The sequence below is a fragment of the Heloderma suspectum genome, chromosome 10, assembly GCF_057233095.1.
Source record: "Heloderma suspectum isolate Gila_16-S chromosome 10, 16-S_ref, whole genome shotgun sequence".
NCBI classification, from domain to species: domain Eukaryota; kingdom Metazoa; phylum Chordata; class Lepidosauria; order Squamata; family Helodermatidae; genus Heloderma; species Heloderma suspectum.
Window position 1 is genome coordinate 28,013,205 of NC_139467.1, and position 14,535 is coordinate 28,027,739.

A 14,535-nucleotide genomic window follows, 5' to 3' on the forward strand; every position below is an offset into this window, starting at 1 on the left:
TTGGGTATAAGGATGTTAATAATCCCATCACTGAAACAGCTCCACTGGATGCAAACTGAACAGATGCAAGGCTGGTGGTAGTGATGACTCTCTTCTTCTCCACTATCACTGCCACAGCACAGGGTTTATGATTAGTTCCAAGTTGTGTTCAACTGGATTTGCCCTGAGTTTTCCTCCATCTCTGCTCCAGCCATCTCCCATGCAGTGTATACCCCAGAGATGTTCTTTTCATTGATCCACTAAGCTATGACAGCTTATGCCAAACTATGACAGCTATGCCAAACACTGATACTATTTCGCTTTGGAGAACATGGTTCAATATTAGAGCAAGTACCAAAAAAAAAATCTTACTGCCAAGTTCAGTCAGAAAAAAGCAAAACAGACACTAAAAATGAAAAGAACAAGTTTACCCCATCTGGGCAAAATGTTCACATCTAAAAACAAACATCTTGATTTCCAGAGCCTCTACAAATCAGAAGCCATTGAGAACAAACATTAATAAATTATAAGTGCTATTTTAGAACTCGGATGCTTTCCAGAGCAGCACTGTTTTATTTCTCTAGGCCAGTGGTTTCCAAATGAGAGGTGGGCCTCCCTAAGGAGATGCTCATGGTTGCTAAGGATTTGTCCAGTCTCTTGTGCTTGCATGAACATGCACACAAGATCTATGACTAATGTATAAGAATGATGCAGAGACAAAGCACCTGTCCAGCGGCCACAAGCTGCCTTCGGTTTTGAAACATAACCAGGCACAGTCTGTACCTACTCAATAGGAAGGATTTCCCCCATTAAATTCCCACAAGAGTCAGGGACTAAGACAAGAGGGATGTTATGTACTGCTAGTCATCTTCTAGAAGGAAAACCCTTTACTAGGTCCACAATCTTGTTTCAGAGTTAATGTAATAGGTTTTAAGACTCGTGTGCCAGTCTAAAGCTCAAAGTTCAAATAACTAAACTTGAACATTTAAGTCTCTCCTATTAATATGCATTTTATTTCCCTTTTTTGTGACTTCCATGAGCATCGGAGGCATCATCTAAGTATACTGGCCATGATCCAAATAACATCAGGGAAGCCCTACACATTTTGTTTGTTATAGGAAACAACAGCATTACACTACTCTTTCCCATAGCAAACATGAAAAAGCATGAACACAAGTCTGGCAACTCTCACAGAATTAGACTTCCTAGACATGTGTACACAGGATTTCCAAAATGTATATTCATACATATATGATATTCACACTTTTGTGTCTGCTGCAGGAAACAATGGTAGAACACAGTTTTTTTCTCACAACAATTATAATCTGTGGAATTGCCCTTAGTATACATAAATCCCACTGAAACAATATTTTCTAATCTTCACTGAGGTTATATATCAAGGGTGGCAACATGTGACCTTCAGGCTGTAGGGAGCTCCTGTCACTCCTCAAAATTAGCATGTTTGCAAGCTAATGTTGACCCTTTAGGGACTTTGTAGCAGTTCCAGAATAATGGTGCTCTGTAGCAGCTCCAGACCCCATTTCGGTTGTTTTTTGTTAATTATTTTTCCCTGTTTCCATTTTCTAACTTCTATACAAATCATTGCACTAACACTGTAACATCAGATATGAAACACCCTACCTGCGCTGCTTCATAGGTTATAGTCTTCGTCTCCGTGTGGACAATAGGAACTTCTTTAGTTGGAATTTCACTTTTCACAGCATTGGACACATCAGAGATCGTAACTGTCTGAGTCTTCACAAGGGGTGGCTACAAAACAGGGTTTTAGAAACAAAGAACATTTAGCCCGATTATATTCAAACAATATTACTGACAATCATTCCGATACTGGTCTGATAAAAGCACCATGGACTCGGTGTATATATCTCAGTTGTTATATTGCTTGCACTCAAAGCATGTTTTAGAAGTGGTCACTCATTCAACTGTCAAACTGATCTATGAATAGGTGGAGCTCAAGTCTACTGCATACTGGCATTTATTAATTCATTCAGAAATTAGATGGATTTAAATCATTTGTGGGAAACCTATAGAGAAAGTGCAAAGATAATATTTCTAGTGTGATATGCGTGCAGTCCAGTAGCTTCTATTAAGTCAGTGTCAGATCATCTTTTATGGATATACAAATCTCAAGAATAATATGAAAAGAAAAATCAGCTGTGCCACCACCTGACAATTAATCAAAAGAGAAAGTACCATTAGTAAAAGCACCACAAGGCCTGTCCCATTCAGTCATGTTCCCTTCACCTTTTCCAAGTCTGTCAGTTACCACCTTATAACCAGATTAAATATTCAAATATTTAGCAAATGGGATTAAGTCAGGAACACTGAAGCAGGCAAACAAATATTGTGATTGGGGGTGAGGGGACTGTTTTCTGGAAGATTTACAAATCTGATGACTACAGACCTGAAGTATTACATTTTGTTGTTGTAAATGGGAAAAAAAGAGTAAGATTGGAGGCTACAGTTACTTTTACTTCTTTATCTTCTGCAATGCATTCACAACACAGAGCAGACATTTACCTCTGATAAAATGTAATGCCTTAAGGATCTCTGTTTTTCCTTTTCTTCGCAATACATTCTGCTCCAAGCAAGAGAAAACTTTTGTTTTCTTTAATTAAGACACATCTATTTTATAAATGGGTAAAAAGGGGAGGAATAACTTGTGCAGACTATAGGAGATTAAGTAGCCAATTAGTTTGGGGAATGATTTCAGGCCGTCTAAACATAATCCTTCTTCATGGATTTGTGGCATATGCTTGCTGCAGTGTTTTGCAGACTGACTCCAGAAAATGCAGCAGAGAAGACTGCTAAGAGAGGAGATGTTCTGAGTTCACATTTACTACCTGGAAACAGCGAATGAGGGCAGGAAATTCATTATCAATATTTGAGTTGTGACATTCTCCATTTAGCTTTTTAAGTGGCTCGCTTGTTATCTTTTTTTCTTCAGCATCACAGGCTTCCTCCTCTTGCTCATGGAGGTGCAGCGGAGGTGAAACAGGGATTACAGATATTTCCACCTCAACCTGCTTTGAATCCTCAGCCTCTTTTTCCACGTCTGAGTAAAATCCCTTTTCACACCTTAGGTCTTCCTCACTCTCAACAAGAGCAGCGGCACCCTCCTCCTCCTTGCTGCTTACAGAAGAAGTGCCAGATTTATGAGTTTGTGTAGATTCCTGTGTGGTTGACATTTGGCTCTCACTAAAGCCTACTGAGTGCTTTGAGACCTCCCATTCAAAGTGAGAGGTAATATTTTTCCCCTCTGCATCTGCATCTGCATCCTCTTTGAAGGGAGAGTCGCACATACTCTAAAAAGAAATGAATACACAAAGAAGGCCAGAAAGGATTAGGAACAGTGTGTGCTGCATCTAGAAACATAGCAAAATTCAGAATAGGTCTCGTAAAAGGCCCGATATGCAATCTATTGTAATCAATGTGATGGCAGAAGATTAGCACTTCAAGCGCTTTCAAAATGTCCAAGTTACAGGCAGCTCAATACACTGAAATCAATAGTACTTCTTATCCTGACATGTTTTCTGTGACCAGGGTGGAATAGCTGCATGTATTTCCCTCTTTGTCAGAGGGGCCTGCCATGGTCCAACTGCCATCAAAAGGTGTAGAGCTACTTCAGCTCCCTACTGTAGTAACATCCAGCACCTTAATGGCAAATATGCCTTTTAACAAACTGGGACTGGATGTCACTGGACACTCCTCTGCACTTCCCCTTATGTCTCTTACCCAGTTCTATGTCCTTCCCCTTATGGCTCTGCCAGCAGGGGAATGCTGCTGCTGTTGGAGGTGAGACATTCAGAGATCACTGCCAGTGTGATATAACAGACATTTATTGGAGAGCACCATGTGCATCAGATATGATCACCTGTTTTGGATTCTTTAAAGACTTAAAATTACAAGGCCCCCAAATTGGACCAGGGCTGCAAATGTGGGGGAGCAGGGATTAACCCTTTCCCCCAGTGCAGATTCCCTGGTTTTAAATTGCACTCCTCACAAAGCTCCTACTAGCTGTGGTGGGAAAACTGACAGGCACCCATCTTGAATTTATCTTTCCCCCACTCCACAGCTAGCAGCAGTTTGAGGCATAAGATTTAAAGCAGGAAAGTAGTACAGAAGAAAAGGGTTACTCTCCCAGTGCCATAGCCCCAATCCACACTCCACAACAGCTTTTCAGTCTAAAAAGCCCCATGCTGGCTTAGTCCTCACTGGCACATGGAGCATGGCTGCAGCAAGTGCTGCATAGAGACCTCTATGTACATGTATTAGGTCCATTTTTAAAGCATTAAGTCCTTAAAAAAATAAAATATGAAAAGGAGGCCTTCACCTTGCTGCAAATGATGCTTGCCTTGAAACACTTTTCATAAAGAAAAACACACACACGTTAATTCTTGTATATTGTGACTGAAAATTATGTTATCTGTCCTGAAGCTATATATAAAAAATGATAGTACTTTAGAGAACTTGTCTCTTCAAACTGTTATTTTGGAAGCAATACCTTTTATTTATGGCCAAAGTTCTAATGAGTTGGGATACCCACTTTTATGCACAACTCTAGGAACCATCTTGGTTGCTGAAGCTCCCAGCACAGCAGAAGTTCAGGCTTAACTTTAACGGAGACAGCATAACTGACTGTTTTGTAAGACATGATGCCAAGAGAATCCCAGACAAACATATACCACATTCAGAAATCACAGCCTCATGACATCACACCAGATACTAGCTCATTATTTAACCATTTACAGTGGTGTTTGTCTGAATGCCAGATCTGATCACAGAAATGCTGCAGTTGTTATGAGCAATATCAACTCTGCAATACCAGCTCCTTTGAACTTTTACTGTAAAGTAAATAACAATAAAAAGATGGTCGAAACAAAGAAATCCAGACTTCCTAAAAGAAAGCAAGTGTGTCCATAGCACCTGAGATACTTTGGAAGACTGTGCCAAGCCAGAGGATTTAACCAAGGCTGGTGCTATTCTGTCTTCCATCATGCGCCTGTTAGAAAGTTCTCAACTAGGTCTTCGTACATCTCTGCGAGCCCTCTAGCTAGAACTTGAAGGAAAGGAATAGTAACAGAAGAAAAGACAAGAGTTAAAACATGCACAAGACTAGGAAACGTGCACAGTTAGCCTACCCCCAAACATCCATTAGATAAAGTAGAATTTTTGTAATGGGGCAAGGGAGAGGGGAAGGGAGAGGGGAGAGAACCACATACCCAAATCATGGATTGCAGTTTTGAAGGACAATATTTTTCTAGGGTAAATTTTCCACATTAAGTGGTAAGAATTCCATATTAAGTGGTACAGGCAATTCACAGAATTAGAAATTGTATATTTCTAGTGGGTGATTATATACCAACAGATTATAAAACATTAATTATTCTTGCACTCTATCTTATTAAGTAAGAGGAAGGAAAACCCAATGATAAACACTTTAATAGAGCAATCCTATTGTTAGTTGCAGAGAGCTCCAACCTCAGAGCCTCTGAAGTATCCAAAGCCCTGCCACGTTCATGCCAGCAGGATGGAAGTGAGGGAGGAGCAGTATTTTCATTGTTTGCTTCCTTTCCCAGCCAGTTGTAGGTTGGTTTGTTTTTACAAATTCCCTCTCATTGAAACCAGTACTTGGAAATTGATCTATGTCAGCTCCAGAGCTGGCACAGATCAGGGACCAGTTTGGAGGCTTGGGGGCCAGTAGAGCTGTGGACAAAACCACCCATTGGCTCATCCCCAGAATACTTCCTTTTCCCCCTCTCCAAAGGAGAGGTAAGGGCTGTGGAGATTTCTGTAGGGGCTGGGAGGGGGCATGCAAGGCTGGACCTAGACCTCTAATGGTGGACCCCTCTCTCTTATAAATCCTATGGCCCCTGGGATGCCCTCCCAAGGACCACAGGATTGCAGTCTAAGGATCACTTATTTCTTCTAAATTAAGAAGAAATCATTATTTATTTCTGCCCTGTATATGGCAGATCATTTGCTTCTTGGTATCTGCAAATGCATATTCAATCCAACTATGTGCAAAAAGTGTTTTTAAAAGTATCTTATCCCTTGTGTACTATTATGTTTTAGAGTTAACCAGGCCACTAATATCACCAATTGATTTTAGCATTCTTTTTCTTTGTCTGTTTATTTGCAAATAGAAGGACTATGCACAATTACCTGGGACTAAGTGGTACTGAACTCAGTAAAATTGATTTAGATGATTTATATCCTGCTTTAAAACAACAAGACCTCAAGGTGGAAAACCTGGAGCTAGAGATCACTGAGCGGAAAAACTGTCCACCATTATCTTGTTTTAAATGCTAATATATTGTGAGCTGTCCGTTTTATGCTGAAAGTTTGGGTAGCCAAATGGGCATGATCCTATCCAGATCTCTGATCTTTGAGGCACAATCCTTTGCTTGAACTGCAATAGTTAAAGCAGGATCCTATGTAAGCCAGGTAAACTGCCCAGATGTGCTCCATTTGGCTTTTGAGACCCCTTTCCATCCCCTTTGCTACAGCTTTCAGCACATACAATTATGTGCTGGAGCTAGAAAGATGGGCTTTTGTCTTAACACTTTGGATGCTGCACTAAGCGCGTAGTAGTCCTGCCCCTAACTTTACCCCTTCTACACCCATTGCTTGGTACTTCTAGGCTATACACCAACATTCCAGGATTGGTCCCACAGCACCAATGGCTGTGGTTGCCAGTAGTTCCATGGACAAGATGTCCTCTTGCACCAATGTTAGGAGCAGTATACCCAATTCTGGCTCTGAATCTTTACTGAATTAGGCAGGCTCTCTGGGAATATGCTGGGAATATGCTGGGAATTTGCTAGCTGACTTTGAGATTTTAATCAGCCAGAAATGTGATCTTGAAATCCTTGAACAAACTGATTTCACTGGATGGTACAGAAAATTATCTGCATTAGAAATATTTTGCCAAATGTTGCTTGGGAAATTTCTACAACAAAATACAATTTTGACCGGGAATAATACACATACTAAAATGACACCTATAAAGCAAACAAGAGCTGCAAATGGTCAGCCACATGCAAATCAACTAGGGGAGGGGAAGCATGGTAAGATCAGAAGGTAGGAAGAATTTATTCTTGCCACCTGTCCGCACCAGCCAAAAGTCAGTTCCTTTGAGAGATCATCTGTCTTTATAATCAAAATACAAAGATTAGGTATTTTATACCAGATATTGCCAATCTCTTAAGCTTAAAAGTCCCTTTGCACTATTACTCTGCTATTCAGGGGTTGATGCACAGCTTCCAGGAAGATTTGGATAATTTTCCTTTAAGAGCCTGACTCAGGGGCATTAGAGGCTAGCTAAAGGGAAAGAGGCTTCACTATTATGACCAGAGCTGCAGTACAGAATTCCTAGGGGATCACACAAAATCTTTGGGACCCACATATGGACCACACACAAGCAGTTGGGCTATCTCTTTTATGTCAACACATCTGAATTGGTGCTTGAACTTAAATATCTGATCTTACCAAGCTTTAGAAAAACAAAACAAAGCGAAGATGCTGGCACTTAAAACCCCACCTAAATAAATCAAAACCCAAATGGCCTGATGTTTTAGATGCTGCAAACACTACTAAGCAGATAGCCTCTAAGGTATCAGACCATTGGTTTTTGACACATGTTGGCATAAAATACTGCAGCAGTTTTGCTAAAGCTACAAACATATATAGTTCACAAAGAAAAAAAGAAATAAGATGCAGTGTTCCCTGGGTATCTTTGCAAGCCACAGTCTGAGGACAACTGGATAACGCCAACCAGTTGCTATATTAATATTAAAAAGTTACATATCCAGAGGCTCTTTGTGCACAACAGAACCCTGATACTGCACACAGAGATATTGTATTTGTAAGGGCTTCCCGATTCACTGCTATTTTGTTGACAGCTCCACGCACGCATCGTTGCAGCGTGTGTGGTACACTCTATAGCATCATAGTGAAATGGGGGAAGCATTTCTTGGTAGGCTTTTGGAGGAGGAAGAAAGTGGATATAAATGTAGCACCAAAAGAAATTAAAAATCAAGCTAGGGATAAACTAATATCGTATAGTGCAAAAGTGGCAGTGGTTGACCCTTCTTTATTATTTAGGTACTTTACAAGTAAAATACCTATAAGTTCTGCCTTGTCTGGTTACATAAATTTCAATTATGACCAAAGCTGAGCGACCTCCATAATGAATGCCTGAAACACTGCAGCTGCTCAGATATGCATTACTCTGTCTGATAAAATTTGCACAATCAAAAATATTGCATCCTGAATATTAAAAATCTCTAGTTAACAGAAATTCTAATCAGATTTTTTTGTGATTATTTCATGCTACATTGCATTAGTATTAGGTTATCCCCAATACTGAAAGTAGGTGCAGAAGCAGACACATTGACAAGTGCTTAGAAGTGCACAATTGGCAATTAAGTAGGAGTTATGTACCACACTCACCAGCAAGAATTCCACAGACCAACTGATGAAAAACATCCAGTCTCAACAGGGCTGGCAATGTACTTGAGCAAGTAGTATTATGAAGCAGAAAATAAAAATCCCTAATTTAACACAACTTTTCATTCTACCATCTTTACAGGATAAGACTTTGAAGCAAACACAGCAAGAGCTACCATTAGTTTATAACTACAGTTAGTCAATTTCAATACATTGGGTAGATTTTGACATTGCTAATGAACTGAGTACCAGAGGGATTTGTTTCTCTGAAGTCAACAAAAAACAAAAGAGCTAATTCTAAATTGAAGCAAAATTGAGGAAAAAGTGGACTGAATTTTATACAAGGTTTGCTGCATTGATTAAAGTCACCCTCTTCAAAGTCATCTGATGGCAACACTAAAGCTCACTTACTTGGAGTTGCAAGCACATTATACTAAAATCAACTGGACACATTAAGAAATGTTTTGGGGATGATAGTCAGTGACATCAATTTCCACTAGTTTTTGTGTTATCACAACTTTATCTTTAATGGTGCTGAACCATTTGGAATGAAATTATTAATCAAATTAGTTGAATGACCAAGCTACGCTAGAATCCACTGTAAAAAACAAAATAAAACCTTTTACACACAGGATGAAAGAACAAATATTTCATGGCTCTATAGAATGCTCATTTCATGTATTGCCTTCACCCTTTGTAGAGGATCAGGCATTTACAATAATAAATAACTTCACTTAGTTTAGCGAAAGCATTTGTAAATATATTACAAGGACCCAGAGTTAGGTTCAAAGAGCTAAATATGTACTAATGTAGCTTTAAAAGATCATTTTAAGTCCTCAGTTAAAATGTGTTCCATTTAAATGGAGTTCTGTGCTTTTTGCAGAAATCCATTGGGCACTACATTTATTTGTAGCCCACCTTTCTACCAAAAAAATGGCACTCAAGACAGCTTACTTAAAATTGATTAAAACAATATTATTGTAAAATACAATAAAAACATAACAATTACAGAAAAAATATTAAAAACAGCACCCAACCCACCAGACCTAAAGGCCTTCTTAAATAAACTGGACTTTGTCTGCCAGCAGGACATCAAAAAGGAAGCAAACCTGGCCTCCCTTGAGAGGAAGTTCTATAGCCTGGGATCATGGCTAACAAATGCAGTTCTGAAGGCAGTGGTCTCAAAAGAAGGGCCTCTCCAGAAGATCTTAGGAATTGGGCTGGCTCATATGGGAGAAGGCAGTCTTTCAGGTAGCCTGGTCCCAAGCCATATAGGGCTTTATAGGTCATAACCAGCACTTTGGATTCTGCCCAGAAACAGACCAGTAGCTAGTGAAGCTGTTGTAGCAAGACAGTCAAGAGAGCAAGAGAGGGGCTGTAACCAGCCCCGGTCAACAGTCTGGCAGCAGCATTCTGGACCATCTGAAGTTTCTGAACAGTTTTCAAATGCAGCTCCACATATAGTGCATTACAGTAGTCCAAACAGGATGTAACTAAGGCATGTGTGACTGTGGCCAAATCAGACGTCTCTATGAATAATGCAACCTCCCACATGGTTCACCTTGACAACAGACAGATCTTAGCATTCTTCAATGTATGAGGCAAGACAGACACTCGGATATGGGATACAATATCATAGCAGAGGATAAATAAATATCCTCTAGCTGGTTATGCTAATCTCAGATTTCATATAGTTTTATAATTAGTGTCAAAGCCTGCTACACTGCTACAACAATGGCCAGACAGAGTTACATTAGTTTCTTGGGGGGAAGTAGTTAACACTAAGGAGACTGTTGACATCAGCATAGCAATTTTTACCTGAAAAAGAATCACACTAAAAGGTAAACTGCAATAAATGTACATGACACCAAGCTTAGAATTATATATATATATATATGTGCATGTGTGCGCGCACGCGTGCTTATCATAAAACAGAGAATATTTTTTTGGTTGTGTTGAGGTATCTATTATTTTAAAGTCTTGGTAAAATAAGGGTTGAGTTAGAAATTATGACAATCACATAGCTGTTGCTGAAATAGCAGTCCCATATCTCCTTTTCCTTTCTCCCACAGTAACATGTAGTAAAACTGTACAGTGCAATATCATCATTATGCTCTGTGTTTTCATGCTCCCACATGGCAGCTGATCAAGTGGAGTGGGATGCAGGGAAACTGAGCACAATAATGTCACATCATACCTGGGCAAAGGAAAAGAGCCAGGGCTGCTGCTTTCAGTGGCCACCACATATCTCCATTACCATCTAGTTCCACCATAAGAAAATACACTTAGATGAAAGTCAAAAGCTCTCCAAAGTCTCAAGCATAGAAAGAGCTCCTACCTGAGATTCTTTAACTGGGTATGCCAGGAATGAGATGTACAAAGCTCTACTGCTGATGTCTTTGTGGCACAACCCAGAAAATCTCTAAAGCTTTCTTAGGTAAAGTGCATAATCCACACAGATCATGACAGTGCCCCAGTGTATATCAGTGTACCATAGTCCATATATAGTAAGCAATTAATAAAAGAGAGAATATTTGAAAAATCTATTTAAAACACGAGAACATTTGATTATATTGCCCAGCCTTCCCCCATAGCATTTCCATAAATATGTAGGCAAACATGGGAATATTTGAGCGCATTTCAAGTGAGTGGTCCAGGAGTATGTACAAGTCTTGCTGCCTTACTACTATAAAAACGCTTATTTGCATTTACGCACCTGGCATATATGCATAGATATGTGTACTGTGCATTGGTCAACATATACAGATCAACATCTATGTTAGTTAGCTACTCCCTTTCTCTATGACTTTCTAAAACAGGTGAGCAACCCATAACCCTCCAGATATTTTTGCCTATCAGCCCTAGCCAGCATGGCCAGTGGTGAAGGCTGAAAGGAGTTGTAGGCAAAAAGATCTAGAGGGCTACAAATTGCCCACCACTGTTCTAAAAGCATTTTTGCCCTCCTTATGAACCTGTCATAATAACCGGCATTCCACTAGTAGAATTAAAATCAACAGAGGAGAAATCACATTCCTGGCTTTGTTTCCTGTGCAAGTCAATACTCCTTTGCCTACTGTTGCCACTTCATGTAAGAGAAACGGGGGGCAGGGGTAGACTCTGACAGACTCACAAAAGTCTGGTGGTCTCCATTCAGTATCTTTCACTATATGCTACTACTGGGTATTTTTGCTCTTGCTGTTTAGTCTGAGTTTCAGGATTTCATGGCAAACAAAACAGATGATCTGAAATTAAACACCGTGGAGAAGGTCAAGTACTTTCCAGAATTTTATTCTCCATTTTCTTTCACTACAACAGAGGTGTTCTGAACTTGTAAAGATCAACATAAAGCTTTGAACAGGAAGTCGTTTAATCACTTAATTTTTTTATTTTTTTATTACATTTCTATACTGCCCCATAGCTGAACGTTTACAAAGTTACGCATTCATTTAAATTATATAGACTCTATTACTTTCACTACATTTTCAGCTTAACCTCTTTGACATAGTTACCATGAAGATATAAAGGAAGAACCTCATGTATATCACCCTGGACTGCCAGATTTTCCTGTATGGAATATTTCCAGTGAGGCTATAAATATTACAAATTTAAATTCTCTACTACATAAAGCTCTGTACACACAACCATGTAGTAATGCAGGGGTGGGCAACTTGTGTCCCTCCAGATGTTTTGGCCTACAACTCCCATCATCCCTCACCAGTGGCTACGGGCAAGGGCTGATGGGCAAGATCTACAGTAAATATCAATAATATTTATGAGATTTAGTATTCTGCTTTCATCTTAATTAGAGTTCTTAGGGTGCCTCAAAATAACTGCCCAGAGAGCTTTGGCTATTGGGCAGTATAGAAATGTAATAAATAAATAAACATTCAAATTACATTAAGTAATTTAAAAAAGCAAAACACCAGAAGAGAGGAGTTAGCAGCAATTTATCACTATGAGCAGATAAAAGAAGTAGAGGTATACATAAATAAAAAGATCTTTGCCAGTTGCCAAAAGGATAAGAAACTTGGTGCCAGGCATACCTCTATGGTGAGAGTTTCACTGCAGGGTGCCACCACTGAGAAGGCCCTTTCCCTGGTCACCACTCACCTCACCTCAGAGGATAGGGGCATCTGGAAAAAGGCCTCAGAAGATAATTTCAGCACTTGAGCCAGTTCATGAGGAAGTTTATGATCCTTAATATACCTGTGTCCCAAAACTTATAAGGCTTTAAAAGGTTAAAATAACACTTTGAATTGTGTTCAGAAATGGACCAGCAGCTAGTTAATGGACCAGCTGTTAAATACTGGCATGAGATATTCCACTGGTCCCACTCAGCAGTCTAGCAGCAGTATTTGGGACCAACTGGACTTTCCAAGTGGTCTTTAAAGGCAGCCTCATATTCAAACACCTATTAGCACCCTCATGCTATGAACAGGATCCCTTGGGGATGGGGTGGGGAGTGCGACCCTAACCAGAAATAGTCTGATACTGCCTTCCAAGACAGATGAACCACTTGCCATGAGTGGGCCTGTTCACATGTAATGACAACCCACAGATTTAAAAATTGATGGGTTGTTATGCATGAGTGCATGCACTGCCTGTACCATGCCAACCCTCTTCTGCTTTTACTGCACAACCCACAATCAGCTTCTTTGTAGGTTGTGGGTCATGACATGTGAACCTGGACCACTGGGTTGTTTAGGGGCTAAACAACCCAATGGTCCAGGTTCGCACATCATGCCTCACAACCTATGAAGGAACAGATTCTGGATTGTGCGGTAGAAGTGGAAGAGGTGTGTGCTGCAGTCAGCATGCTTGCTCATGCATGACAACCTGATGGGTTGTTTTTAAACTGATGGGTTGTCATTATGTGGAAACTCTTGAGTATTTTCATCTTGTCTGGATTGAGTGTCAACTTATTGGCCCTCATCCTGTGCATTATGGATAAGAAAGACTGTTCCAGCACTTCTACTATATACTGATACCTCACTTAACAATAGCATGCAAAACAAAATAGAGCCTTCTGGAATACCACAGTACAAGTATCATCGGTCAGAGGAATAGTATTCCAGCATCACCTTGAAGAAATAACCAATTAAATAGTAACACAACTATTTGAGCACAGTGCCTCAGACCCTTATTCCAGACAGCTGATCCAAAATGATGCCATGATCAATAGCACTGAAATCTGCTTAGTGGTCCAGGAATTAACAGAGTCACACTCCCCTGTCCTTCTCCAACATTCACCAAGGTAGTGACCAAGACAATATCCATGCCAAAATTAGGATGCAAACGAGATTGAAGTGGATCAAAGCCCTCTTCATTGGCTTTGTTGGCTAGGGTTGGTGGGAGTTACAGGCCAAAACATCTGGAGGGCCAAAAGTTGCCCAACCCTTATCTAGAGAATCAGTGCCATCCAAGAATTAGTTGAGTTATTTAAGTCACTTCTTGCTCGAGCAACTTGCCTAAAAAGGGAAGAATAGTGATTGGCTGGTAGTCTTTAAAGTAGCCAGGAGCACTCCCTCTGACAAGAAGGCATTTATCATGTTCTAGGCCCAGCCAGTCAACCCTCTCCTGCAAAATGTTATAAGCCAGAAGGGGCAAAAGTTGGGCAAACAGATAGTAGTATGCATTCCTCCAATCACTTTGCTCATGTCATCAGGCCTCAACAACTGAAATTCATCTGAAAAGCTGAACCAGTGTTCCAGATACTTCCACTGACTGGGCTGCAGGACTAGTGTCACCTACACTGAAACAGTTGCAAGTGACTGTATCCTCAAAGCACTTAAAAAATAAGTTACAGCAGGTTTCCATGGGTTCTATAAAGTCACTTGAAGGCCTCAAACCACCTGATAAATTTCTGCTAAAAGACACTGCACAGATCCAATGGTGCTCAAAATGAATTAATTTTTTGCCATCATCACTGACAGAGAGTAAGTTCTAGGATGTGCTCTTTACCTTGTTTGGTCAGAGTCATTCAGAAATTTCTGCCACGAGTTCAAGCCATCATCCTTTCTGCTCCAACATCTCTGGTAAACCAGAGAGTCAAACAGTCTCTATTCACTGGAAAACAGCATTTGG

The 14,535-nt window shown here is 40.1% G+C and overlaps 1 protein-coding gene across 50 annotated transcripts in view; it reads right to left on the minus strand.

Annotated features, from left to right (window-relative positions):
* Positions 1–14,535, minus strand: part of EPB41 (erythrocyte membrane protein band 4.1) — a 174,363-nt gene that overhangs the window by 14,535 nt on the left and 145,293 nt on the right. For all 50 annotated transcript variants that reach the window (XM_084815649.1, XM_084815666.1, XM_084815671.1 and 47 more), the window contains 2 exons: positions 2,844–3,305; positions 1,621–1,749 (listed from right to left, as the gene is read on the minus strand). In XM_084815649.1, coding sequence (XP_084671775.1) covers positions 1,621–1,749; positions 2,844–3,305 — 591 coding nt within the window. The remainder of the gene's footprint in view (positions 1–1,620; positions 1,750–2,843; positions 3,306–14,535) is intronic.